Below are 27,912 nucleotides of genomic sequence, written 5' to 3' on the forward strand. Positions count from 1 at the left end.
CTGTCGCCGTAATGTTCAAATGAAAGCTCTTATTTAAGGAGGGTTTCGTGCACAAATATCTTTTTACTGATTTTTTAAAAAATGGCCTGACTATTTCAAAAGTGCTCTCTGACAGATCATTCTGAAGTAATTAGGTTTCCATATGGCAGGACTGACTTTTGTTGACATAGTATAGCATAACCGCAGTTGCTTTGAAACAGCAGTGGCCGCAATTACTCCTATCAAGTATCACCAAAACAATTCCCCAGTCACACTCCTTTTACAATCTTGTCTTGTTGACGTGCATGCATGTGGTTTAATGCAGGATGTGAAAGTGTGAGTGAAACACATGATGCAATCCTGGAAAAATGCTGTCAGGTTCGCTTCTAAACCCGAAAGGGACTCTCTCTTAACGCCGATGCTCTGAAATCACACGGAAAAACGTGGGGTTTGTGCTGCTTTTTTCGCAACAAGGGTTCACAAATACATTAAAAAAAAAAAAAAAGGGCATTTATTTATAGAAGACTTAAGATCTGAGGCAAATTTTCAAGATTCCTAATCATATTTCCCCTCTGTGAAGAGATGACTTCACAACTTTTTGAACTGTCACTTACTGTTCAATAAAAAGAGGAGCAAGTTCGTCTGCTATGAAAAAGTGTTACAGTTAGCTAGGTACTCAGAAGAAAAATTTGCCTGTATCTCCTGACGACCTACATTTACCAAAACGGGGGGTAAAATTATGCTGTGCAGTAGCTGACTGCAGGGGTGTCTCTTATTCGGCCATTTAGTGTTGCACGAGGATAAATTCATACTGAAATGTGATTATATCAGCTAGACAGAACACGTACCTGGTTTGGAACTTTTTACAATTTTGCCTTTAACTTATTTCTGTGGCCAGTAGCAGTTCTTCTTTTGCAATTCTTCCCTCATTTTGCTCAGGTATTCTCGGAAAAACCCTCCTTGCCTTATAAAATCTCAATTAGCTCTTTAGGATAGGGAATGGAAAAGAGAAGCTCTGCCACAATCTTCTCTGCCAATGTTATTTTGCTCTGCCTTTTGTTAATTTGTTGAACATAAGTCAACTGGGGCTCATTGCTATAAGAACTGAGTTATTACAATTCCCCTCACTACAGAATGACCATCCTTTATTCAGTTGCTGTTCTTAATTCTTCAGGAACTCAAACATAAAGTAGTTAGATCCCATTTATAAATAACAAAAGAGCTGTTTAGACACTGGTTTCAGCAAGGAAAAGTTAAGTTTACCTGAGGCTGCTTTGCAGCGCCAAAATCCAGGTTTCGGAAAGCGCCATGAAGTATGAACTAAACATTATATTAATGAAACGAATATCTGCAAGATAAAATAACTACTCCTTGGCAAGGTGGGCCCGGTTTTGTTTTCTCTTTACCCCATTTAGTATGGAAGGGAATACTTTTCAAATATAACAACTGGACCAAGAGTGAAAAGGATGTGCTAAATAGACAGGCAAAATGGTTAGAAGGAACTCTGGATTTGGAAATACATACACAGAATTTAAAAGCATTTGCCACTAGGGAAAAAAAAACAAACAAAAAAACCAACAAAACAAACAAACAAAACAATAAAAAAGCCAAACAAAACTAAGAAAAGAAATATAAACCCTTCAGCGCTCTTAAAGCTGTAAAATAAAAGTTAAAACCCAGGAAAATTTAAAATATGACAACTCAATATGGAGGTTTTTGAAGACTGAGGAGACAGCAATAACAACTGCCAAACTTTTCAACAGACATGGAACTAGGAACAACTTCTAGATCAACGAAAAATAACATTGCACTCACAACAAAGAAAGCAGCCCTTAGGCAATTCACTTAACAAGTGGCAAAACATTGTCCTATGGTGAAATACGGTCTTTCCATAGGCATATTAAGTCCTGTAGAAATATGTAATTTTAATGGAAGAGCAGATTGGATTTCAAGCTTAAAGATCATGTGTTGACCAGATTTTTACCCTATGTAAACACTGCAGAGATCATCAAAAGCCAAAAATCACTCATTAGCAACTTCCTAGATTCTAAGAAAGCACTTGTGGATACTTTGGAATCCCTAGCAGGTTTGTGATATGCCAGTAAAAATAATTAACGTGATCAAGGCTTTACATAAACACACAGACTACAATGTTCAAATAAATACAGAACTAAGTGATCGCCTTAGCCATGGAATTAAGTGCCAAAGCAGAATACATTCACCCACATGGCATTAGCTGTAACCTCATAAGAGTAAGCACAGAGGGAGAATAAGATTAATTTAAAAGCAATATAGTTTTAAAAGTTAAGAATTTTTTCATGGCTTTGTTCTGCGTGGTGCTCTGTCCAAGACACATATTACTCATCACACAGCAAAGTAATAGTTCTGAAAAACTAATTTAAACAGAAACACTGCAACTTCCACTTCCAGCAGCATGTCAGAAAGCCAAGGAATACAAGAGACAATTCCATCCACACACAGTGCACTGTACAACTGGGATACCCAGTAAATAATGCCAGAAAGCAGCAATGCAGGAGCTTCATTCACCAGCTGAAGCACATCCGACTATTTGACTAACAAGTAATTTAAATGAAGCCTAGGGACATGTGCATTTCAGTGTTTGGTGACAAAAATCACCATGTCTGTCAAGAGTCAGGAGGCCACCTCTCAGAGCCTGGCTGTTGGGCAGCTGGATAACACCCAGAGCGCCATAACCAGGAATTTGGCACTAGAGAGCACAACTGATGGAATCTGACATCGGAGAGCCCATCCAAAGAGATGCCAGACCTTGTTCCTGCCCACTCTGTTTGTGTAATCGAGGGAGGGATTAAGTCACTACAGTTCAAAGACTTGGGGAGTTCTGTAAATTGACTTTCAAAACTTCCAGACATCTAACTCTTAACATATCAATGTTAACATTTATTAATAGCCTCTCAAAACCTCGAAGAAGCAGCTCACCAACTCCAGGCATGTATGCCCCAAAAATTAAAAGCCACTGCTCCTACTTCTCTACATTCCGAAATTGTAGAAGGCCAAAGGCAAAAGTCAAAGGTGGTTTGTTTGGTTTTTTTTCTTTTTTCTAATGCTATAAAAGGATTAAAGACTGTGACTACAATTAAATATCACTAAAAGAGAGAGACTGCAGTTTAAAAAGTTTTTAAATTTTACTAAGGTTTTATAAACAGAAAATAAGAGACACTAAGTCAAGGCAATTACACTTTATCTTTGATAGATGAATCTGAGCTTTCCCCCATCCCAAACTAAGGAGTCAGAGCTGAACCCGCCTAGAGTTAGTTGAAGAAGTTAAAGAGTCCTAGTTTCTGAATTTCCCTCATTCATATTGCAATTAAATGAGGAAAAAAAAATAGGAGGATTGCAATTAATAGGAGGATTGCACTTGTTTGTGGCATTGTCACACAGCAAAACTTGTGAATGAATGAACATGCCAACTACATGCATGAGTAGCAATCTTTCCATGAAATCTTAAAGTATTTCCATGAGATAGAAATGGTCAAGTCTGGCTGAATTTTCATGGGACGCATTTTGCAAAGTATCTTATTAACCCACAGTTATGTTTTATGAAACTTCACGTTCCTGAAGGGGACACGATTCTCTGAAAACAAAACGTGAAAAAAACCAGATTTTGGCAAAACCAACTAATTTCAGTCACAGAAACTTCAAAATCATGTGTTTTGCTTGATCCTCCCGGAAGAACCCAAGCTAAGGATGAGGATCAATCTTGCCCTTTGTGATCTTCTGAGGTGGGAGGCAGGGTGGGGGTTTCCCAGGCCTCTCTGTCAGATTAGCTCCAAATGGTGCTTCACCTCCCAGGAGACAAGTGTCAAGGAAGACAGTGATAAACACCTAGGCAGTCTGAAACAAGGATGGAATTCTCTGAGATGCATTATCTGTGTGGTTTTTGGATTTTCAGATGTTTAACAAAGACACAATTCTTACACAGGTGCCAAAAACATTCAGGAAGAATTGAAATCAGAAAAGCTTCTGCACCCAAAGGCATGGCTTTTCCTCTCATGCAGAAATCAGGAGCCAGGGAAGGAGATTTAGGAAAAACAGGCAAGGAAAAAGAATCAGCGTGTGAAGATGTGGAAACAAACATTCCAGGAATCCCGATTCAATACTTGCATCTTATGCATTATTTGTACAATCCTTTTTATCAGCCATGGTAATAGGAAACATCTCTGACATTTAGAAAAGAGGCTGCAAACCCACGTGTGCCCACTACACAAAACTGTAATCCAAACCACAAGTAATTAAAACAAGAATAAAGAAAAGAAACAGCAATTACAGTTTGCTCCTGCTTTTCAAAACTAGGTAAGACCTTCAAGAACAGCCACAGTAAAGCTGATGTGTTATTAGACTAATAGGGTTTATGAAAGTTTATGCAGTTACATAAGTACTCCAAAGCCCTGTATGTTCATTTTTTAAAAAAACTGTATCTTTGTCTTTATGATAAAGAACCTGAATTTCTGTGCATTTTTTAATTAGAAACCACAAGGAAACTGCTTGAGCTGTGGGAATTCTAAGCAGGTGTAGAACTTAAAAACATCTGTGACTTGAAAAATGTGTTGGAACCTCTAATCTATATGGCCAAATTTCTAAACCAGCCTTAAAGCAATCTCTAAAGTTGTGATCAAAACTTCACTGTATACTTGAAGCATTTGGGGCCAATTTACATGTACAAAGACAAGTGGGAATTCATGTTTATTAAAAAAAAAACCAAAACAAATTAGACATAAGTGATGTCTGTTTTCTTCCTCTGCATTGCAGCCACCATTTATGTTCAGTTTCCATTGTTTCAGAAATTTTGGCACATTGTTTAAGTTCGAGACTCACTGTTGGTAAATGCAGCAAATTCAGCAGTTCTTGCTTATTCATTATTCCCTAAAAACCACTACCTTTGACCTAGGAATTGCACAATTAAACTGGAGACAGTTGGTCTAAATGACATTTTCTCAAACTTGGAAATATATATGGTAATTTCCATACAAGTCCCTAACCTTACATTTCTGTTCCAGACTATTCCTAATAGCCTAAGTAAAAAGCCATAAAAAAGATATGTTAGAAAGATTTTTACAGTTTGCTTTTAAGATTTAACAAAATAAATAATAAGAATGTTGCAACAAATGTCACACAAGAGGCAAAATCCAACAAATCTAAAATCAGTTGTTTATAAATTTCTCCCAGAAAACTGAAGTAATGGTAAAAATGCTGTGAAAACTTCTGGGCTTAATACAGATTTTACAAAGTGCTTAAGTATTAGCATTACATACCAGACCAAAGTTAATTAAACATCTCTGGAAAATGCTTTGAGATGTTTTCTAGTTAAATGACAACCCTTCCAAGTAGTTCTTCAGTGTATTCACCTGGAAAGTGCCAGGTGAACGACCACATAATTGTTCAGAAATCTCCTTTCATAGTCTGGTGGGAAGCTTCCCTCTTATCCTACCATGCAATCCTCCTGCAAGCACAAACTCCAGTTCCAGGAGTTATCTGTTGAGGCAAAAAAAAAGGTTTGTGCACATGACCTGCTGCAGGCAAATCTTACAGCTATCTGCATGAAACCTGGTAGCAATCCAGCTGGATGAGCTCAGCAAGCTATTGACATGTCTGAGAAAGGTACGGGGAATTCTCCAACAAGCAGCTTTACAGTCTTGTGGAAATGATTCCTTCCAGATGGATTAGCGCTCTTGAGTCATTTTTGCAAGATTATTCTTTTCCTCTCATATCCACATCAGTCTGCCACTATGAAGATTAATACACAAAGAGACAATGCTGGGTTTTTTTATTCCTCCCAAGTAACTGAGAGCCGTATCTATTTTGTATATGATTAGAAATTGGCTCCAGGAGCCTTTATTGCAAAATAAAAGTCTCCAGGAAAGAGCAAGTGTGCAGACAAGAAAAAGAAAAAAAAACACTCTACCCCAGACCACAAAGAATCTGTTCATAGCCCAACAACTCCTGCAATCCTATCCACGCAATTCTCAACTGGAGAGTCAGATTTATAACTTGCAGGGGGCACCTGAACATGGCTCTGCTGCAGCTGAGGGCTCTTCCACTGGGCAGACAGATTCAAGAAATCAAATTCACAGAGTACTGTGTATCCATCCCATCTGTAGGACACAGATAACCTTGAGAAACTGAAGCCTACAGTATAAATAAAACCACCATATTGATCAGCTCAGACCTTCAGCTTGGCCTGAAAGCAAGATCCAGACTCCAGATCCAATTCTGAACCACTGGTCCAGATTCTCTGCTCTAGGACAAAGTTCCCTGCCTTTTCTTGTAGCCCCATTGCAGGGCAGACACACAGCTCTTTGAAGCAGTAGATCCACAAGAAAAGATCCTTCTCTCATCTACATTTAGAGAACCATAAGCTTCCATGTTTCTTGTAAATGAGCAAAGTTAAATATAATGCTGTGTGTTTGGGTTTTGTTTGTTTGTTTGTTTTGTTTTTGTTTTGCGGGATTTTTTTGTTTGTTTTGGTTTAGGTTTTTTGTGGTTTTGGGTTTTTTTTCCATATTAGGAACTACCTAATAGTAATCAAAGCTCACCAAATGAGGCAGCAATAGCTAAAGTGCTCAAAGCACTTGACAAGTGTTCACAAATCAAGTCACTATTGTACAGGGAAGAGTATTCCCAGGTTACAGATGTAGAAAGTGAAAGCCCAGATATTCTCCCAGAAGCAAACAGTAAGCTTATAGCTGACAGGGGAAAATATCGGGCCTCCAGTTTACAATCTTGCTATTTTGCCACCAGCCTCTGAATTCACTGACAGAATTCAGGTCAATCCTCTGGCTTTTCTCTGCAGTTTACAGGATTCTGCCTCTACTTCCACAGATATATGTAACTGTCTCTAGAAACAAGAACAATGTGAAATAAAAAACAGAGTTTTAAATCTCATCTGTTGAGAACCTGCATGACTCTGAGAAGCCAGTGCTGCCACAGTGATCTGCACTCACCAAGTATCAGATTGGCCAAGTACCTTTCCCAGGACCAAGTGAAAGCTCTGGGTACAGAAAAATTGCAAAATACACTTCAGGTACTATGACTGTGGGTAAGGTGTGGACAGAATCTCCCAATATTAGGATATACACAAATGTGCATTTGCAGAAATTACTATTTCATAGACAGCTGCAGTGGAATGGACATTCACATCCAAGGACACAGTTTACTCCCTGTTTTCTACACAACAGCTCAGTGAACATTCAGTTTAATCTTATTAAATCACTACCTATTGAAAGAATTAAAATCAACACATATTTGAATTAAAAATTCTAGAAGTTCAGAAATATTTGAACCTGGATTGGATTTTTTGTTCTTACTTTTGTTTCTTTCATTGGCCAAATCAATAGATCGTAGCTTCCTGAAAATGGGGCTAAATTTTACTTTCCAATTCATTATTTAGAAGTACTTACAAGAGAGATTTGAATTGAAATTTATCTGATTAACCTCTGAGAACTTGGAGAAAAAGGATAATTCAGTTTCAACCTGTTTCCTTTCATTTGTCATTGTTTTAAATGAAAAGTTTATAAATATATAGGCAGCTTCAAGGATGATGAACAGAATACTATGCCCTGCCTGTAAAAATGGTAACAACCATTAACACAAGCCCTGCCTATAAAAATGGTACCAACTATTAACACAATTTACTTATGTTTATTTTACAATCTTAATTAATGGTCCTGCTAAACTAAGCTAAATCAAATCAAATCTGGGCTCTGCACATACTGCACAGTACCTTGATGCTCTGAATTTGTTTGTACAGCTGTGAAACTCTCCAATTAACTATCTGTCAGGAAAAGTAAAATACTGGCAGGAGAGCATGGAGATGAAATCCAAGCCAATGGGAGAAAATTACAAAACGGCATCCTGTGACACGAATGACTTTTATGGAATAACTGCTGCTATAATAATAAGTCTGTAATTTCTAGACAGTTGATCATTAGCAGCAGCAGCACAGGTAGTTCCAACAACTTACTACCCTACAAATCCTGAGCATTTATTAAGATTGATATCAGTCATCTCCTTGTCATTTTATAAGTGTACATGGTTAGATTTATTTATGACTGTGAAAATCTCCAAAAAGAGGGAAAAAGGGCTTCTTACAAAATACATCATATACTCACACCAGTCTAATACTGCTTAAAAAAAAATCCATTTTCATTTAAAATCCTGAAGTTTTGTCTGTCTCTAGCAAAGGATCAGCTACAATATCAATGTTTTCAGAATGATCAGGTTTTGAAGCATGGTTTAGTTGCTTAGCGAGGAAGAACATTGTCTTCTGGGACTTGCAAAAGAAACCTAGCACCTCACATCTTCTGCAAGGAACAATTTTTAAGTGCTTTTAATATCTTATTACTGAAGGGCTAACAAATTAAACAGCACAAAGTTAAGGAGGTAGAGTCATGGAAGACACATCCAGAGTGTCTAATATGATATCCAAAAGGTGCTTATTATGGCATTAAGCTCAGAAGGGCAAGGTGCAGAGACTGCATAAATGGCACCAGAGGCTGCCAAACTCTACTGCTCTAGATCACACACTGCTCCCCTGAATAACAAACAGATACCAAAGAATACGGCCCAGGTGGTATTTTCAGATGCAGGGATTTAGTCCTAAAGAGGCCTTACACAGGAGAAAAAAAAAAAAAAAAAAGGTACAAACTTTAAGTAACTTCTTAGAAGTTTGACCCTTGTGAAAGCATAGATTTGCATTTGTCTACTTGCACAACCAGCAGGGTATTCATCCCCAAGAAACAGTAACACAAAGAACATAAGAGTGGCTGTTATGCCTTCTGAAGTTCCAACAATTTTCATCTACAGGGACTTCCTCATCTGGGTGGGTTTCCTGTGTATTCAGCCTTCCAAGAAGTCTCTCTTCCATCCCATTATTCAGTGTTTGCTTAAACCCGGGTAAATTTTAACGGTCCTTGACAAGAATTGTTCAACTGGTTTGTAAACAAGCCCCCCCCTTTTGCTTGTCTGGCTTCTACTCCCTTCATTCAATGTCCTGCAGTCTTTGTGTAGAATATGAACTTCTACCTCACCTTCCTGATTTGGCAGGTTCTACCATATGCCTCTCTTCCCAAACTCAAGAGTCCTAATCTACTCAGTCACTCAAAAAACAACCTCATTACCCCCTTCATGCATATGAAATTACAACTCCATCCCCTTTCCTCTGACTCTTAAGAAAAGACTACCTTTGCACTGAACACCATTTAATTTCCTCTTCAGTCTCCAAAAGTTGAATTTCCATGTCACATTATCAGTAGTTTCCTATGTATTTTGAAAATGTCCCCAGTATCCTCAAGTGGGGATGACACAATAAAGGAAGTGTCGATATCAACACGACAATCTTCCTTCCAAATTTGGAAAACAAAATATTTTGGGAGGGACAACTGTTTTTGGCTTTTTTTTTTGGTCTCTGCTTTCCCAATGTATTCCACACTCAAAAAGGCTGTTGCTGGCCTAGGGGCTTTTTGTGAAATCTGAAGGAAGTTCAGTGTTCCCTAATAAGAAAGGGAATGATACAGCTGAGTTCACAAACAAACTGCAAAATTGACAGGGACCAGAAACATATTGCACAAGTTAACCCAGAAGCAATGGGGTTTAGCCTCTGCTATTTTTTAAAGAGCACTGCAATATAAATTTAAGGAATTATGGCAAACAACTGATGAGTCAGTGCATGCAATATTAGCTTTTAATGCCTTCTGTAGCCGCTAAATGGGCCACACAGCCCCAAAGAGCTGCCCAATGAATTCACGAGCAGTTGTACATATCAGTCAGAACAGGATATATCATCTTCCTATCTTTTTTTAAGACAAAACTAAACCCAAAAACATTACATGGAGCTTTTCCATCTAGGAAGAGGTTCACATGCAAGGAAAAGCTTCACTTATGAAAACAGACCAAATCTTGAAGCTCGTGGAAGCTCTCAGTAAGATCACACACACTCCCTTCTTTAACTATAGCCTTATCCTGTCTCCCTCACTCAGCTGCAACCTGGTGCTGCCTGCAAGCTGATCTGTCTGGCAGTCCCTCATTTTCTATCAGTCTGCTTTTATCTAAAAAAAATATATATATATATATATATATAATTAAAAGTCACATATATGGACAGAAAAGTGTGTTGTCTATTTTGATAGAGGCTGAACTCAGCACAACTCAGCAGCTTCTTCAAGCTGCCAGTGAAGTCATAAGGGCACCTAGGTAAAAAAAAGACCATGTTTCTCTTTTCCTGAGCAGAGAAATGGTCAAATGGCTTCAAAATTTCCCATATATTATTAACAGAGTGCAAAACAGTGATTCAGGGGAGGATTGTGGAATTCTTACTGTGCTGAATTTCATACAGTATAATCTCCTTATAGATTTCCTTGGCACCACAAGTCAGATTTTTCAACGTGTAGACTAGCCCTATTGCCTGAGACTGCTACACAGGGAGCTGAAATCTGAAGGGATAAAGACCTAATAGTTTACAGTGACACAAATCTATTACTCTGCCACTTCTTTGCATTCTTACTACATTAAGTACAAAATAATATACATAAACAGCAGCAGAACAGATTTTTTTTCCCCCTTTAATTGCATTGTCAGTTAGACCAGTTTGACAAATAAAAGACCAACGAAACTAAGTAATGGCAACACATGTGACTGCGTATGTCTAATCAGCTTCTGATGTAATTTAGGCTCAAAAACCAATACAAGTAACCCTTCTTTTCTGCCTAGCTAGCTGGTTCCTAGGCTTAATCAAAAAGACTGCAAGAGGTGTTTTCTCACTTGGAAGCTACCACGACACAGGTGAAGACAAGCTGGACTAGAAGTCAACCAGTACCTCTACTAAGCAAGTCCTGATTATAATTTGAAGCAGGAAACATGGCAATTTCTTCTGCAACAACAATTATGAACTTGGAACCAAGAAAAACAACTTATGCAGGTGCAACTGGCACAAGGCTGACAGTTCTCAGAACAGCTGATAAAATTCATGCTGTGCCCTAATTTCTGCTACAGACAAGTTATGAAAACATCAGGAATAGTAGATGCATTATGTTCTTGAGCTCTTTTTTACCTGCTTTTTATTTGCCTGTTTTAGCTTTCAAGGAAGATGTAACTGAATGCACAAGAAAAATAAAAAGTTTCACAGTTAATGTTTTAGTGTGTCAAATCTTCAATTGAACTTCTCCCAGAAACAGAATTGCTGCAGTCTTGAATTTCTCCCAGTAAGACCGTCCTATGAAAATAATTTAAAGGAAAGGGAGGTTGCATTCAAGCAAGATCTTAACTTGCTCTTTCCAGAACTCTTCAGTATCTTCTAAGTTTCACATTTTCTACGTTATTCCTGCAACTCCTTCCTGAAATCCCTTCCAGTACACCAACAGGACCTTCAAACTCCAGGCATCAAAACTAACCAGAAAGTTTTATTATAGGCCTCCCTAGAGGAAAAGACACCTCCCACAGCTACTTAATATTCCCCTTGCAAATAAACACAAGGATCATATTTTCTCCTTTAGCTACCACATCCCACTGCTTGTTCTTGTTTTGTCTTATCCTCCACATATTACAAGTAATTTTTTTGAGTAACTGCTTTGCATAGTTACTTCAATAATTACCAAATAAGGATTATTAAGTTGACCAACACTTACTTTGCCAGGCTTGTTTGCATCAAAGCTGTTTTCTTTAAACTTCTCCTGCAGGGTCTCAGCTAACCGGCAAAGCAAGGCTCCGTTATCCAATTTCTCCATAAAGGTTTCTGCTGTTATTTCTCTACCTGAACAGCAAACAGAAAGTTAACGTGGCAGAAAGCAGGCAATTGTTTAGACATTGCATTTTTGTGAAAACGGGAGAATCAACAGAAACTTCGACAATAATTTGAAATGCACTTCAACTGAAAAGTCTGTGTTACTTTGAATATTTAGCGAATAACCTCACTACTACTTCACCTGTAGATATACAGCAAACTATGGAGGAAAAAAACCCCATACTTTTTTAGGGGGAAGGCATGTGATATTTGAAAAATAATTCTAGCATATCAGACTCCATGTATTTCACTTTACTTCTGAAAATCCAGTTGTTTCAATACAATATTTTAAAAGACAGACTACAGCAGACAAGTGGTTTACACCAGTGGGCATGTGTAGCTATAGTATAAGAGTTGCTCACAATTTATTTTGTAACAGAAGCAGAAAACGGTGTCAAAAAGGAAAGGACTATTTTTTCAGAAGACTCTTAAACCTTAAACCTGCAAGAAGTATATAAGATACTACAGTTACTGCAATGCACCTATTGTGATAAACATAAAACCTGTTTATTTTCTCTTGAGACAGACATGGAAAAATTCTTTTATCTTCTTCTGCTATTTAACAATACATTTATATTAAGTGCTTTAGCAATTTGGTCACTGCATATTGTACACCACGCTGGTTTATTTGAGTTCTATTCCCCTTTATGAAACCTGAAAGAACGAATTTTGCATTGAACATCTGTATCCAATGAAAAGTATATTAGGTGTCAGCTTTCAATTCACTGTATTTAATGGCTCCAAAAGGTGGCATTTCTTTGCTAAAACAGACACTCTGACATATTTAACAGTTAAAATGTATTGATTCAAAAGAGAGTAATGTTCATAACCTGAGGAGAAAAAAAACACCCCAGCTCTGTGTATTTGTATGGAAAAAACATTAAACTCCATTAAAAATGTATAACTCCCCCTATAATTACAAGAAAGCAGTTGCAATATTTTTATAGAATGGTAATAACATTAAGTCTAATAAAAAAACAACACTGAAAGTATGAGGAAAAAAAAAAAAAACCAACAAACCAAACAGGAACACAGAGGCTTTCTGAAACCTCGCAAGGATTGCTTACCCTCTCCTCTTACCACAACCACCAGACGCCCCTGAAAAAGTCAAACTGTTAGAACTGCTGCAATCTGTAGGGTCACAATGCAACCAGACTGGGAGATCCATGACAGAACAGCTGAAAAGAGACCATGCCCTGGGTGTATGTCCAAGAGGTTGAAGACAAAACATTCCCTACAGGCTGTATCAGACAACAGAAGAAGGTTGAGGGACTAAAAGAGCCAAAGTACCAAAAATCTAGTTGGTTCCTCTATCATTGCACTCAATTCTTCTGCATTTGCTGTCATAAACACCGTGTAAGACTGACTCCAGCCTCGAAACCAGTTGATGGGACTGTTTTAATTGAACGTTTCAGCAGCAGCACAAAAACCAGTAGTTTATGAATAGAAATATTTCACTCAGGTGAGTCTCTGAAACACATCTATGATGCTGAAACCCAGAATAACAAAATGTGACAAAAATAAGGAAAACAAAATGCACATACAAAACTAGTTCTTTTCTGCCAAGGCTGCTCTGTTCCCTACAAACTGACAGCAGAAGAAGTGGTTTTGAAAGAGCTGAGACATTATCACCTACTTGAAATGGGTCACATAAGCAATTCTAAAGGCATGTTGATACTGAAGAAAATTATAAAGCCACTCAACTAAGAAAGAAACTGTATCAGTGGCAGCAGGAACACTGGAAGTATCAGCATTCTGATTGTCTTGATATTCAGACATTTAAGACCTGCATTTCCCATTGGCTTGATCTGAAGAAACTGATATTGAAAATAAACATACTGTTACAGAACACTCTTGGACAGCAAGGTGAACAAAACCACCGAGCTGAATGATATTTAATTCAGAATCAAAGAAATTTTACTTGCAGAAGACTTCCTACTCCTCCATCCCAAATTTACACCTCCTTCAACACACCTAGCCTGGTCTTCAACTCCCCTAACACCCTTGCTTCTCTGCTCCTTTTCTCCAAGCTTCCTTCTCCCTTGCATCCAAGAAACTTCTGTCTGCATCAAACAGCACTCAATATTCACATGTCCAATTCCTCAGCATCCTGCATCCTCCAGCCACTCAGCTACAAGCTCCTGAAGCCCAGAAAGCTGTTTAGGAAGAGGCCTCAGCACTGAAACCTTGGAGCTCAGACACATCCCCGAGGTGTGGTCCCACGTGCTAAATGAAGCTGGATGGAATAAAAGACAATATAACCCTCTGCAGCTTGTAAATGAGTTCTGGGAATGAGTCGAAAGATCAGAGCTCCACACAATAGCCAAAGAGGAAAGAGAGAGACCATCTCTTTGTACCTGTCCTAAACTCCAGGCTGGTGATGAGGCCCACTCCTCCTCACATCAGCCACATGGCTTCTGCAGACACACAAGAGAAAACAAGAAAGGACTGGAGAGTAAGGCAGGCAAGCAAACCTTTCAAATTGTCATTTTCCCTCTGCTAGAAGAGTGCTATGGCCCAAGTGTGCTAATTCCCATGTGCAGCTTGCTCAAGGTGAACAGAACTTGGCAGCCTCCCCAAGAGCATTCTACTATAGTAAGTATACATATGATCTACCAAATTTGGAGTTTGTCAGCCATGAAAGCATTCCCAAGTGCTTCAATGGCTCTATACATAATAAAAACAAGGCTAGGACATGATCATAACTTGCAAGACAGCTGGGCTAACACATCTTCTTAACTTTGCCACTCTTGACTGAGACACCAAAGCCCAGCAGAGAGAAGCAAAGGTAAGAGACACAACATCCATAGCTCCAATCCTTCTGTCCAGCTCACAAACCACAACCCCCACAATGCTGATGTGTCCCACTTTGACAATGCTATAATGTACAATATCGTATGAGTTAATCCTATCTGACACATGGATTCCATCTGCAACGTCCTTTTTCCATCCCCCCAGAGTACAGACAGCTAAAAATCTATTCAGCAGTGGAGCTCTAATGACAAACTGTCCTCTCAGAAGCTCCAAGTTCCTCTGACATGGTTCCAAAAATAATTAGCATAACGCATACAAAAGTAGTGGTGATTACTTAAAAAAGAAAAAAACCAACCAAACAAACCCACAACATGCTAAATTAGAATAAAATGTCCAAAGTCTCAGGGTTAAAAATTCTCACAGTGTTATTTTCCATCTGCACCACATATCTCAGTTTTCTAATTTACCAGTTGGGTAAGGTCAGACTCTAGATATGCCTACCTTCTGTCCAACAACGAAATCATTCGTATTAACAAGTAAAATATCCTGATAATGTTCCCCAGTTTTTAATTTTGAACCCACACCAGGCTTTGCTATGGCAAGACTGTAATCTTTTCAACTTCCAGTAACACTGTGTAGGACATAATTGCCTCTCCACAAAGATTTCCTAAAACACCATCAGTTGACAAAGCTGCTTCAAAGAGGTTCAACTCTACTCTTGCCTGAAATACTGTTGTTTGTTTGTTTGTTTGTTTTTAATCTGCATTTCATTGAAAAGACTACGTGTCCTTGTTGAGTTCTAGTCCATATGACTAAAATATGGACGAAACAAAACATGAAACAAAATGGCAAAAATTAACTGAAGTGCATATTAGTGTTCTTTAAATCCTGAGAGACCTTATTGCATTAGAACTGGCACAAAGACACTCCCAGTGAGGCTACCCAAGATACAGAACAGAGCAAGCTAAGGTGTGGATACACACATTGTTATTTGTTCTGTGCTGTTTGCACATCCTTGCACATCCTACTGATCATTAAAATGCGAAGTACATTATTCCTCCCACCTAAAGAAAAGAACCAACAACAAAACAAACAAACAAAAAAAAGTCTTCCATCTTCTTCTACCCTTTCAGATGCTGAAAAATTAAACGGTACAAACAGGTTTTTACAAGGTAACAGCATGCTGTAAATTCAAAAGTATTTTATTACACAGCAACATGCTCATACATCTCTACTCTATTTAAATTTAATCCAAATTATGCAGTAATTAAACCAAATTTGAACTCTGAGTTAATATACTTTTATGAATAATAATTATTTTAATTCACTTACACTTAATTTATTCTGAATGTGAATTTTAACTTAATTGAATTATTAATTTGAATAACAATGTCGACACAGGAATTCAAAGGAGTTTAACAAATCACTGTAATTTCAATTCTTCAGCACAAACTCTGAGAAAAGAGCCTGGTGTGAGAAGGTGTGGGGGGGGATACATTAAGCAAATGAACTGTATATTCTGCTTAATTAAAAGAAGGTTGTACCCATTTAGCTCTGCAGTGCAGAATTTGGTGTCCATATGAAAAATCAGATTTTTAATTATAGTTGGCATTTCAGAACCTCCTGCTGGTTCCTACTTTCTTGCTCAAAAAGTGACCTCATTCCTAAACTTATCACTGGGAGAACTCTGTTACCAACTGCAAACAAGCTTCCATTTGTTTTAGAGTAGATCAGGAAAACTTCATTGTTTAAAACATTTAAACAATATATTGAATCCTTAATGGAATGTGCTGCTTCTGATTGAAAACACAGTCATTTGGATTGCAGTCTTGTGGTAATTGGAATGAAAAGTCAGTATTTCTGAACTTTGTTCCGGAATGGCCTAGGCAATTTTTTATATTCAAAACTCGTTAATTTAAATTGAGGTACCACACAAGTACATCATTTAAAACACAGGCCACTTTTGCAGTTGTGGATCCATAACTGTTACAACTCTAAAATGGGTATATCATCTAGCCGAAAAATACTGTGTTGTTGCATTCCACTGGCATTGTACTGATTGACTACATCTCTTATAAGGTGATGTTTCCCTTTCTCTTAAAAAAAAGAGGAAATACAGTGCAGATGAAAGACACTGGGTGTACTCCATTATTGCATGATATCACTGAGATAGCTACAGCATCTGCCATGACAAGACACTGCCCACGTCTCGGCAGAACAAACTTTTCAGAAAATAAAATAAAAATTAAATAAATCCTCCAAAACCACACACACCAGTTTAAAAGCGCTCGTCCTAACTGTCCTCCAAAATAACATCAACAAAAGTTTCATGTAACCATCACCTCCCCTGAAATACTTCTCTTTGTTTAATGAGAGGAGTTGCTGGCATGGCTCCTTTAGAATGGGGCCTTGTGCAAGTCATATATTTGGACTTGCAGACATCACCCAAACCCATTTTTTCTTGAGTTGATCTCAGGAAACAGCATATTATTTCCTGACTCAGTTTCTAAACAGTACACTTTCTTGAATGATTTGTGGATCTCAAACTATTGTCTCTCTCCTTCCTGCCAGGGACAATCTCATTTGCTCTTCTTTCCCATGTCCCTGATTATTTTTCTCTTGGTGTTTGGTTTGCAGCCTCTTTTGACAACAACGTGCTTTGGCTCCACACACCAAGGCATACAGATGCAACCAGTAAATCCCCAGGTGCCAGCTATGGTAGGTCAAACCCTTCTATCAATGACTTCCAGAAGTCTTAGCAGGCATTGCCTTGGGCAACACTTATCAATTACCAGACTGCTCGGTCAGCAAAGAACTATTTGATGGTTCCTTCTGTTCCAGACAGTCAGTACACCCATATTCTTTAGGAGGCCTATCAATAAAAATGGAAAACGTGGGTGATGGCAGTAATTAGCATCATTCAGCTTGATGGTATTAATACAGAAAACACAGGCAAAATGGGGAATTTGAAAAAATAAACAGGAAATCTATAACAAGGTTCAATTATGCTACCCACAGTAACACTGTGGAGGCAAAATTACTCATTAGCTTTTCCGACCTTGCTAGCAGTTGCACTGGGGGGAAGCAGCTACCTAATCGTGACTACCTCTATTGCAGTGCCTGAATTCCACCTCACTGCACCTTACCCAGCAGGTTTGTGAGCCACAGGGCCAAATCCTCCTTCATGGGCAGCAGGTTGGCCTCGTGTCTGCTGGCGAGCCACTGGCTGTACTGGTGCATGTCGGAGAGGCCAGGCCCGCGTGCCTTCGGGCTCAGGGCAGTGCACATCGCTTATCCGCTCCTTGTACCTGGTTCCATCACACAAAAAGAAGGGAGGGGGAAAAAAAAAAAAAAAAAAGAAAGAAAAGAAACAAGAGCTTCGTTATACCAAGTAAAGTTTCAAAGCATCGGTTTTTAGAACCGCGGAAGGTATTCCCGTCCCGGAGACAATTCCCATCTCCGGAAGCGTTCCAGGCCAGGTTGGATGGGGGTTTGAGCAGCCTGGTCTAGTGGAAGATGTCCCGGCCCATGGTGGGTTGGGGGGGGAAGTTGCTGAAGTGACATGATCTTTAAGATCCCTTCCAACCAAAACCATTCCGTAACTCTGAAAGCGACAGTAACAGCAATTCCAAGAGATCAGATGTCAGACAACCAGATGTGGATCTAACACGTGGTTGAGAACCAAAGCTTTGCTTTGTTAACAGGTTTTTTTTTTTCTGGTTTTTTTTTTTTTTTTTTTTTTTTTTTTTTTTTTTTTTTTTTTTTTTTTTTTTTTTTTTTTTTTTTTTTTTTTTTTTTTTTTTTTTTTTTTTTTTTTTTGCAAGTGATTAAATCATACAGATAAATGTCAACTTCATTTGCACTCACCAAGCTACACATGTTGCCAACACATGACCATATATTCTGGAAGGAATGATTAAAATCAAATAAAAATAAACATTTTACACAAAGCTAACAACTCACTATGGTGCCTGATCCAATACCCATTCAAATTAAATGGAGAGCTTCAGAGATTTTTTGGATAAGGCCCAAGAAAAACATAGGAACAACCAAATTACACTCCTACAGCAAACTTATTAACAACTTATAAATTCTATAACCAAATGGAAACAGTCTATTCTACAGCTTCAGAATAATTAAAGCAAAAGGCCTACACCAAATATATTCACTGAGCAGATTATTTCTTCAAAAAGCAGCACAACAGCTAGTGCTGGTCACTCAGACTTCCCACTTCCCAAATCCTCCTCTGCTTCAGTGACGACACACTGAAACCTCAGTTTCGGGCAAGACAACTCATATTTAACACATAATGTATTAGGTGTTGGGAGTTGCAGCAGCCAGACACGTTAGAACCACTGGACCTGTATCTCTGCTCCTGAGGGACCAATTTCCCATCTGTGGCAGAAGTGTGCTAAAAGAAAGAATTTCTTTAGAAGAAGGTTATTTTTCCTCCCTGAAAGAAACTCAGCCCTTAGACCCCAATACTTGTAGCAACAAGTCGAGATATTTCCTTGCCTGGCAGGCTGGAGCTTGCTGAAAAGCAGCCACCAGCTCTTGTGTAGGTGGCACTAGACAGACATTAAGGGAATGTGAGATCCATAAGGAACAGTTCCAGGTGAGAAGTGTTTGTGACTTTAAAAACCACTGCAGGGGAAAAAAAAAAAAAAACAAAACGCTAAAAAAAACAAACAAAAAACCCAACCAAAAACAACCCAAAAAACCCAAAACAAAAAACCCCCAGCAATTTGTTATACTATCCATTACGGCCTGGAATAACAAGGATACTGAAAACAAATCTTTTCTCAAAAGAGGAAAATAAATACTAAATGTAAAACCAAAAACCAACTGCCTTAACATAACATTGTGCTGTAACTGACTTTTCCAAATGTATGTGTTGCTACTATATATAATGCTATTTGGGATATACTTTTATTAAAATACTCCAGCATTGATTAACCATAGACCAGGTAACTAAACTCCATGCTTCCAAAAAGGTCTCCTTAAGCTCCTGTTGACAGTACCTCAGCCCAAATCCTGAAGTTTCAGTATGCCCTTGGGACAGACAGAGTTTTCACTACAAATATACTTCTTACTGAAATCAGACAATTTTTTCAGTTGGAGAGAAGGGAAAATAGGCTTTAAAAAACAGATTTATTCTCTTGTATAAGCTTGCATTTCTGAATTATGAGTAGATTTTACATTTTTCTGACAAAAAAATAAAATCTTTATGTATCCTTTCAGAGCAGAGAAGTTTAAGGCACCCTACTATGCAATTTAAGCACAGCTCTGTTCTGAAAACTGACTTTGTAAAAATGTCAGATTGGATTTATGGTTTCCTGGGTAATTAAATTCAAATCATACCTGTTCATTTAGAGTGGGGTGAGAGGGAGGGGAGGGAGAAGGATTGGGCTGTTAGCTCTGTAAAAATCAATCTGGAATGCTACTCTCAAAATAGATCGATTCAGACTGGAAGCTACCAACAGCTAAGGAATTTCAATGACAGTATATTTAAATTTCCTCTATGTCACTCAGAACCACACAAATTTTTTGATAGAAAGAGGGGCAAGATGGCTGACGACACCTTGTCAAAGGTTATATGGGAAAAATCAAGTATGAACACCTCTGTCACATACTTTCTTTCCAGAGAGAGGCTTCAAATAACTTTTGACTGATTTCTGGAGTCTGTAAACTCCACTGGTGCAGTGAGAACCAGAATGAAACTAGTTTGTTCTCCTGGATGACATCTGAAATTATATTGGTAAAATCTAACTTACAGAAATCCTTATTCCTGAATGTTCAATTCATGTACAGCACACAAATAAAGCAAAGTATTTTTTTGCACCAGTGTTTCAGTTTATTAACAGCTGTGCACCTAAGTACTGAGGAACCAAAATCCTGCAGTTTGTTTCTCTTCACACACAAGTTGGAAAAATTCTGAAAAAGCAGAATCATTGCACTGAAGGAACCAGTTAGACACTGCACCTCTTCACTGGAGATAATTTCACAGTTCATACATGCTTTGTAGGGGGGAGGTTAGACCAGATGACCCTTGGAGGTCCCTTCCAACCTGAGCTAATCCTGTTACATTTCAAGGATGGACCCAGCAATATTAATCACAGAACCTGCTAGAACAGCCCTGCTAGAAGGGCACACACACACACTGAGCTGGGTCCTGCCAGGAGGGAAATGACAGAGGCAACACCCTCTTCTTTCACCTCAGGAAAGGTCCACCTCCTTCATCACTTCCAAGACCAGCATATGAAGTGCCCTACGGGATTTGGAGCTAATTAATCACCAACGCTGACAGCCAGCCAGATACAATACACGCTGCTGTCACTGGTGGGGCTGAAGTCATTCTAAAGGTCTGAAGAGTTACATTTCTTAAAACAAGAGAAAACAGAGGGAAGGCTTCTGGGGCTCCTACATGAAAGCAGTTTGGGTTTCCACATCAGTCTGTGAAACAAGCACTGCAAGTCTGTTTACGCTTCAGGCTGGTTTCTGAGGAGACACAGAGCAGAGATTTTGGGGAGTTGAGATGTTGCTTCATCTCTAAAATACAGGGCTTTCTTTAAATATATTTCATACTGCCCTAACTTACCAATCAATCTGTGTGAAGGCCTCGAGAAACTTGAGACTCACTGAAGGAAGAAAACTGAGAGAACAAAGATTTTGGAGGATACAAGGGTGCTTCAGTTTCCAAGTAACTGTGGTAGTAGGAAGAGAGAAGATACAGAGACAAGAAGGTTTTCAGGTAGTTAAAATAGGACACAGGTTCTCAGAATGGGAAACTGGGAAGATGATGAAAGGCAGATAGACAAGTGACAAAAATTTCTAGAAGGTGAAAATGACTGAGGTATCTCTACAGTGGGACTCGGTCTGCTTGAAATAGTAGCCCTGAGTCAACAATAATAATTCATTTATTTATGAAGCAGACATGCAAACTGAGGACTGGGAAATGAGAAAGTTTACCCTGAAGAGCCTGAAGAATCACAGATAAATCACATACAATCCAACCTTACCTCTGTGAGAGTTTTCTTTAATTTCATTTCAAATAAAAAAAGAATTTTCCCCTTCCCCACTGCTTCTCTGAAAACCTGCCCTGCACTTCAATAACAGACTTCCCTGTTAGAATCAAAGCCACAACATTTCTACCATGCATTTTTAAAATTAAATTTAAAAAAAATTTTTAAATCGGCTCTCAAGGAGCAGAGCATAATTAGTTACTCTGAATTATTCTTCATGCAAACATTGACTGCTTCTGCACTTGTAAGTTTAATTTAAGCCTCCACGACACTTCAGCACTGAAGTTTCATTTAAATGTTTATCTGCTTCATCAATTGTAGTAGCCCATACATTAACTATTAGAGCCCCATCACACAGCAGCTGGGATCTGTGAAGAAGACAAAATGAGTTAGTTCTGTGAAGGTATTATGACAGCAATTGAATCCTGAGCTCTTCCAAGACCCCTTTGAAGGTCCTACCTGTGGTCAAGGCCAGACTCTTGATTCGCTGCTCAGATACCTTCAACTCCCTTCCCTAAAATGTCTAAACATATTTATTTTCTAGTGAACTAAAGAAAAGTTTATTGACAATTTACCAGCAAGGAATTTGGTCAGAGACATGGACTAACTTGCCTCAGAGGTAGACAGCAGCTTTCAAGGATACCTCACCACAGCTGAGGCAAGCCTCTGGCCCCAACAACTATTTCATCCTTTCCTTTTTGGCAGACATAAAGTATGAACAAAAGTAGCCAAAGAATATTGGGTTTCCTAATCTCACTACTTTCTAACAGCAACACCAAGTCATCATATATACAGCTGTTTAAAACCAGCCAACGCAAACATGTCAAATATTTTACAGAACGTCACACTTCTCTACAAACTGTCGAGGCTGATGTGACATGCAGAAGCATTTTCAAAACTTACCTCTAACTGCCTTAAAGCAACTGCTTCCACCTGCTACTCAGGATGCTGACAAGGGATGGTCTTTACCTACTCTTCATTCTGTTTTATTATCGGTCATATTTATGCAGCACAGCCTTTTTTTTTTTTCCCCCCACCTCTCTCAGTAAGAGGATGACATCTCGTATTCTTAAGACTTATTGTCTAGATGAAGAATTCAGTGTGGGATAGTTCACAGTATACCCAGTGGCCTGTATCAGATTCGATGCACTGAAAGGTCCTATTTCTCTCTGCTTGCTCCTACCAAACAGTGAAGTTCTTATTTTGCTTTACAGTAGTGCATTTAGCTGTCCTTGCGTTGTAGTTCACTGCTTGTGTTTTGCCAGCAGTGTAACTTACACTAGCTGCTGATTGTTATCACTGATCATCAGGTGAAAGCAATGAGAATCAAACAAGCGACCTTTTGTAATCCTACTGGCTTCTGCTGGGGTTAACTGGTAGAACAAAAGGAATCAAGGATCCCTGCACTCAAAACACACAGGAGGAAAAGACTCTTTAATCTAGAAATGATCACTGGATGCACAGTGAAACCCTCACAGCTGCAGATCCCTGGATTCTTTCCCTTTCCTATTCCAACCCCCTTCCTTCCCTGTAAAATTGTGAGAATAATTTTCTTCAACCAAGTATATATAATAAGAGGGGGGAAAAATTCTATATAGGAAAAATGCATATATAAAAAAGTGTGCACGTATGCATACATATACATACATTCACAGGAAATACACGTGCTACCCCCTACTAGCTAATCACATAAACCAACAAGATTTTACTCCAAATTACCCATCCAGCCCCAGCACAAGATACATAACTTATACTGAGAAGCTGCTGGCTATGCAGTGCCCTCTGTAACACACCAGTTGCATTGTTGCTTCAGCAACATGGGCATTAATTCTCAAACAAAAGGAGGCTTGAACCATTTCTTTTAACTTGCTCCTACATACAATCCTTCCAGGCCAGGAATGAAGAAGTCTTGCTGAGTCACTTGCTCTTTACGACTTGGCCTAAGAACTGGCGTAGAAATCAAGCATCCAGTGAAACAAGAGTTTTTTTTTTCTTAGTATTCAGTTAGAAAAGAATGAAAATATATTTAAGAGAGCCTACGGAGGGAAAAAATACATCATAAAGGAAATGCAGAACTCTATACAGTGATCAATCAAATCATCTCTGATGCAAAGATCCTACACAGGGTCCCCTTTGCGCTATAACAGCTTGACTTGGACACTGTGTGTAGACATCTGGATTGGCCCACCCAGGCACTACTGCCTCAGCTGGCCAGCTCCTTGACTGGCTCCGTGCAGTTGGCAGTCCAGCAAGAATTATCCAGGACTGAAGACTGGCACATATGCCAGTTCAGTGGCCTAGCTGCTCCACCAAGCTGGAAAACTGGAACAGAAGGTGGCACAACCCTGCCTCAGACCCAGGGTTCAGGGGTTCTTTTTCAGAAGATCTTCACAGGATTAAAATATGGAGGCTTGGAGCTTGTGCAACGAGATCTGCTACCTATCAGCCTTCCTATCAGAAAGGCAGAGGGGGCAGACAGCAACTTCGACAACAGCAGCACAAGTTTTTCTCTGAAGGAACTAGAACTTGAGTGCTAGACTGCACACTGGCTTTGACAGAGGGGTATCAGCTATAGCTGCAGACAGTCTCCCGCTGTCTCAGAGAGAAGGTAATGCTATTGGAAAGCAGCCATCCTGGAAAGAGAGGAGACAGAGGATCAAAAGCCAGAACAGAGCTCATGAGTATCTGGCAAGGGCCTCTGCTGGATCTCCCTGCCTGTTCTAATCACCTCAAGCAGATGGAAAAGAACAGAACTTTTGAAACGTTACTGGAGTTTCAGTGGGCTGTGTGAAGCATTTACTTACTGTAGTGGCAAGTTGGGCGCAAAAGAAGCTGAAGTAAAAGATTCAGCGTTCATAAAACAGATTAACTTGCAGAACAAAATGCATATTTGTGCAAGCAGAAGTGAAGCTGCCCACAATTTGGTGCCCATACTTGAAATATCTTGCCCCAACTTCACAACATCAAGTAACAGTTTTTACAGACACAGCACGAATACATTCACATTTTAAAACTGATTTCAATGTTCCCATCCCAGTGCTGGCATATTTGTCAGATTCGGAGAGCATAACGTTAGTCCACAGACTAAAAACTGCTCTTGTTTTTCCATCCCCTCACTCAAATACATACAAATGTGTATGCACACACATATATGCAGAAAGAGGGTGAGGGGGGAAAGACATAGGAACGCCTTCCTTTGAGAGCCACAGAAGTAACTAACAACTTCTGTAATTGATACTTTTAACGTCAGGAAAATGTTCCCTATGGTGAGATCTGCCAGACAGTGGAATGATTTCCCCAAGCGAAACTGTGAAAGTTCCCTCACTTGAAATCCTTAAAATGGACTAAAAGAAGCAGTAGGGAAAAAAAAAAAAAAAAAGACTTACCACTTACTGATCTATGTTACCAAGTCAATCTCTACCACCTGCAGTTTCCAGTTTACTACAGAACAGTAATCGCTCTCATTTTGTCCTTTTACATACATAAAACCAAACACAATCACTTCTAAAGTGATTCTGCTGCTACCTTGCATAGCTCCTCCTCAAGAGCTGTCTGCAGGAAACAGCAGGTCATTCTTGCCTGCATCCCCCTAAATACACACACCTGTGAGCTTAGTTTGCTCGCTGCCATATATAAAGGCAGATAAAACACGAGCTGACAAACGCAGCGAGCGTATCTTTATAAGGAAATTCAATTATTCTAGTTATTTTATTATCCTTATAAACTATACCACAACCAATTTAGCCCGAGGTTTCTGGAGCTTTCCCAGATTAACTTGGAGCGTACTGTACATTAGGAGCAGGGGGAGGGGCACTGAAGGGGAACCACCATCTGAAACTCATTAATCAATTAGAATTTTTCATGGCTTGCATCAAAACGTGATCTACACTGATAAAGTAAGCTTTAATCACAAGAAGCCTTTGTCCTTTACGTTATGAATATACGTTACAAACATATGCAGAACTTCCATGGGAGGATGGAGAACCTGGCACAACAGTTTACCAATACTTTAGACCTGTAAGGCCCTTGGTCTGAAGCCAGACCAAAACAAAGTTAACTGCACTTAAAAATCTGATCTAATCATTGGAAGCCTAGACATTTTCAGGACTATGCCTAGCAAAAACAATTTTATTGCCTTGATAATGTCTCCTCTGCCCAAAGGAAAACAGAAAGTCCTTCTCACGTAGACTGAAAAAAAAACTTCAGGAATGTTCAATATATACTTGCTCATAAAATTACAACTTCTGGAAACTGAGCCTGATTCCAAACACAGTCCAAAAACTCTGAATTTGATTTCTCTTTGCTTGGCTCTTATTGTATGTTCTTCTGCCATTATAGCCATTAAAAATTAGTACAAATTAGTACAAAAGAAGTTTCCACCTCTACCAATCAGAAAAAGAAAGACATATTTAAACTGGTATATTGTACCTTACAAGGAGTAGAAGCATGTCTCTTGCTGTAATACTGTCTGCAGAGTGTGCTTACAAGCTGACTCCCAGTTGTCAGCTTTGCTTTTAATTACAATGTTCCATTTCTAAATCCTGCCCTGAAATTAGTGTTAAGTTTAACTGAGAGGTGCAAAGTGGAGTTGAAGAGGTACTTTGGATAGTGAGCGTGCCAATTTAAATAGGACTGTGGGTAAAACAAATAAAGTGACCAAATAAGTATGTGGGCTAAAGTCAGTAAGAGCTAGAACTTGAAGACAGTACTGACTCTTCAGCACCTCACCACCTCCATCTAGGTTTGGCTGTGGTTCCAACCCTGGTATAATGATGATCTGATCACCTGTGGCACCATCCGATAAGAATTTAGAAATGGCCTATTTAGAAACTTCTTATTAAATCACAACCCATGGCACAAAACCCTTACACTTGGCACAACATCTGCTGCACAATGAAAAAAAATATATACATTATTTAAGGTACATGGAAAACCAATAACACTTCGTTAATTTTTAATTTCAGAGTAATGTCAGAGGTATGCTGTAACAGCACTGGGGAGCCTGCAACGCACCCGTCCTGGTGTCCCAAGAGCCCTTCACCCCTGGGAGCACGCAGAGACACAGCAGGCTCAGATGACACACACCACTGCAGCAGGATGCTGACAGCAACCTCAGATAAGGCAGACACTCCTCACACGTAGGGCACCAGTAAAGAAACAGAGCCTTCTTAAAGTGAAACTCTGCCCTCGCAGCACCAGGAATCTAGAGCCTGAAGGGGAAGGAAGGCGAGAACCTGGAAGGGCGGCTCCTGGGGCGAGAGGGGTCTCGTCCTCCTGCCTCTGGGGGCGGCGGACGGGACGAGCCGGGAGCGCTGCAGCGGAGCGGGGCTCGCCCGCCTCCCTCCCGCCGCCGCAGCGCTCCCATTTCCCACGGGCTCTGCACACCTACAAAACCCACCCATCCGCCCTCCTCCTCTCGCACCGCCGGCATCTCCCGGGGCTGCGTGAAGCAGCCTCGAAGGCAAGCCGGATTTTGGGGCCGGCATGTAGAAGCCATCCCCCTTCCCGGCTTCCTCCGTTCCGTCTCACCCGCCGCGGAGCCCGGAGCGTTTGTCCTCCTCGCAGCCCCTCTGCAGTCGGGCTGAGCTTAATGGCTTTGCCATGAGCACTGGAAGCGCTGCTGCCAGGTCTGCCCCCCTCGGGGGAGAGGGTGGGGGGCAGGACCACGAAGCCCCTCCGCGGGATGCCCGGTGCAGCCCCGCCGAGCAGGAGCGGGGGAACCGCTGCTGCACCTCCGTCACGCACCCACGCGCGCTCCCATTCCGCCTCCGCGACGCCTTCACAGTCCCGCAGTCAGAGAGCGGGAGCAAAACAACAACAACCCCCCAAAAAAAACCTCCACCAAAACCCCACAGCCCGGCAGGCACAGGCAGCCGTGCGGCGCGGTGCCCGCCGCAGCCCCGGGGCACGGGGAGGGGGAAGAAAGGAAACGCAAGCACCTACTCCAAAGCTCACCTTCCCGCTTCGCTCCGGCCCCTTTCTCTTTAAACTCGAAGGCAGCCGGCGAGATGCACGAAACGCCCTCAATTTAAAGGAGCCGGCGCGGCGGGCTCCGCCGTGGGGCCGGCAGCGAGCCCCGCTGGGGCGGGAGGGCGGGCAGGCGGGCAGGGCTCCCACCTTAGCCGGGACGGGCAGGCAGGGCTCCCACCTTGGCCGGGACGGGCAGGCAGGGCTCCCGCCGCCCCTCCGGGGCCGCACTCCCTGTCCCCCTGCCGCCGTCCCCCCGAGCGAAGCTGAGCAGAGCGGTGGCAGCGGCGCTGCCGCTCTTCATACTTCTGTCGGCCCCCGCTCGGTGCTCGCTTTGGGAAACCCTCCTTTTTTTTTTTTTTTTTTTTTTTTTTTTTT

General features: G+C 40.2%; 1 protein-coding gene across 2 annotated transcripts in view; it reads right to left on the reverse strand.

Annotated features, from left to right (window-relative positions):
• GAS2 (growth arrest specific 2) overlaps positions 1-27,765 on the reverse strand; it is a 75,929-nt gene extending 48,164 nt beyond the window's left edge. Inside the window, exons 1-3 of one of the 2 annotated variants that reach the window (XM_027902077.1) lie at positions 27,523-27,765; positions 17,692-17,853; positions 11,637-11,761 (exon numbers count right to left, since the gene is read on the reverse strand). In XM_027902077.1, the coding sequence (XP_027757878.1) occupies positions 11,637-11,761; positions 17,692-17,833 (267 nt within the window). In that variant the 5' untranslated portion in view covers positions 17,834-17,853; positions 27,523-27,765. Of the gene's footprint in view, positions 1-11,636; positions 11,762-17,691; positions 17,854-27,096; positions 27,204-27,522 lie in introns of those variants that run through there. The other variant, XM_027902078.1, reaches the window with a different exon arrangement.
• Positions 27,766-27,912: the final 147 nt, after the last annotated feature.

The sequence above is a fragment of the Empidonax traillii genome, unplaced genomic scaffold (assembly GCF_003031625.1).
Source record: "Empidonax traillii isolate 1590-97213 ecotype Southwest subspecies unplaced genomic scaffold, ASM303162v1 scaffold836:size348770, whole genome shotgun sequence".
NCBI lineage: Eukaryota > Metazoa > Chordata > Aves > Passeriformes > Tyrannidae > Empidonax > Empidonax traillii.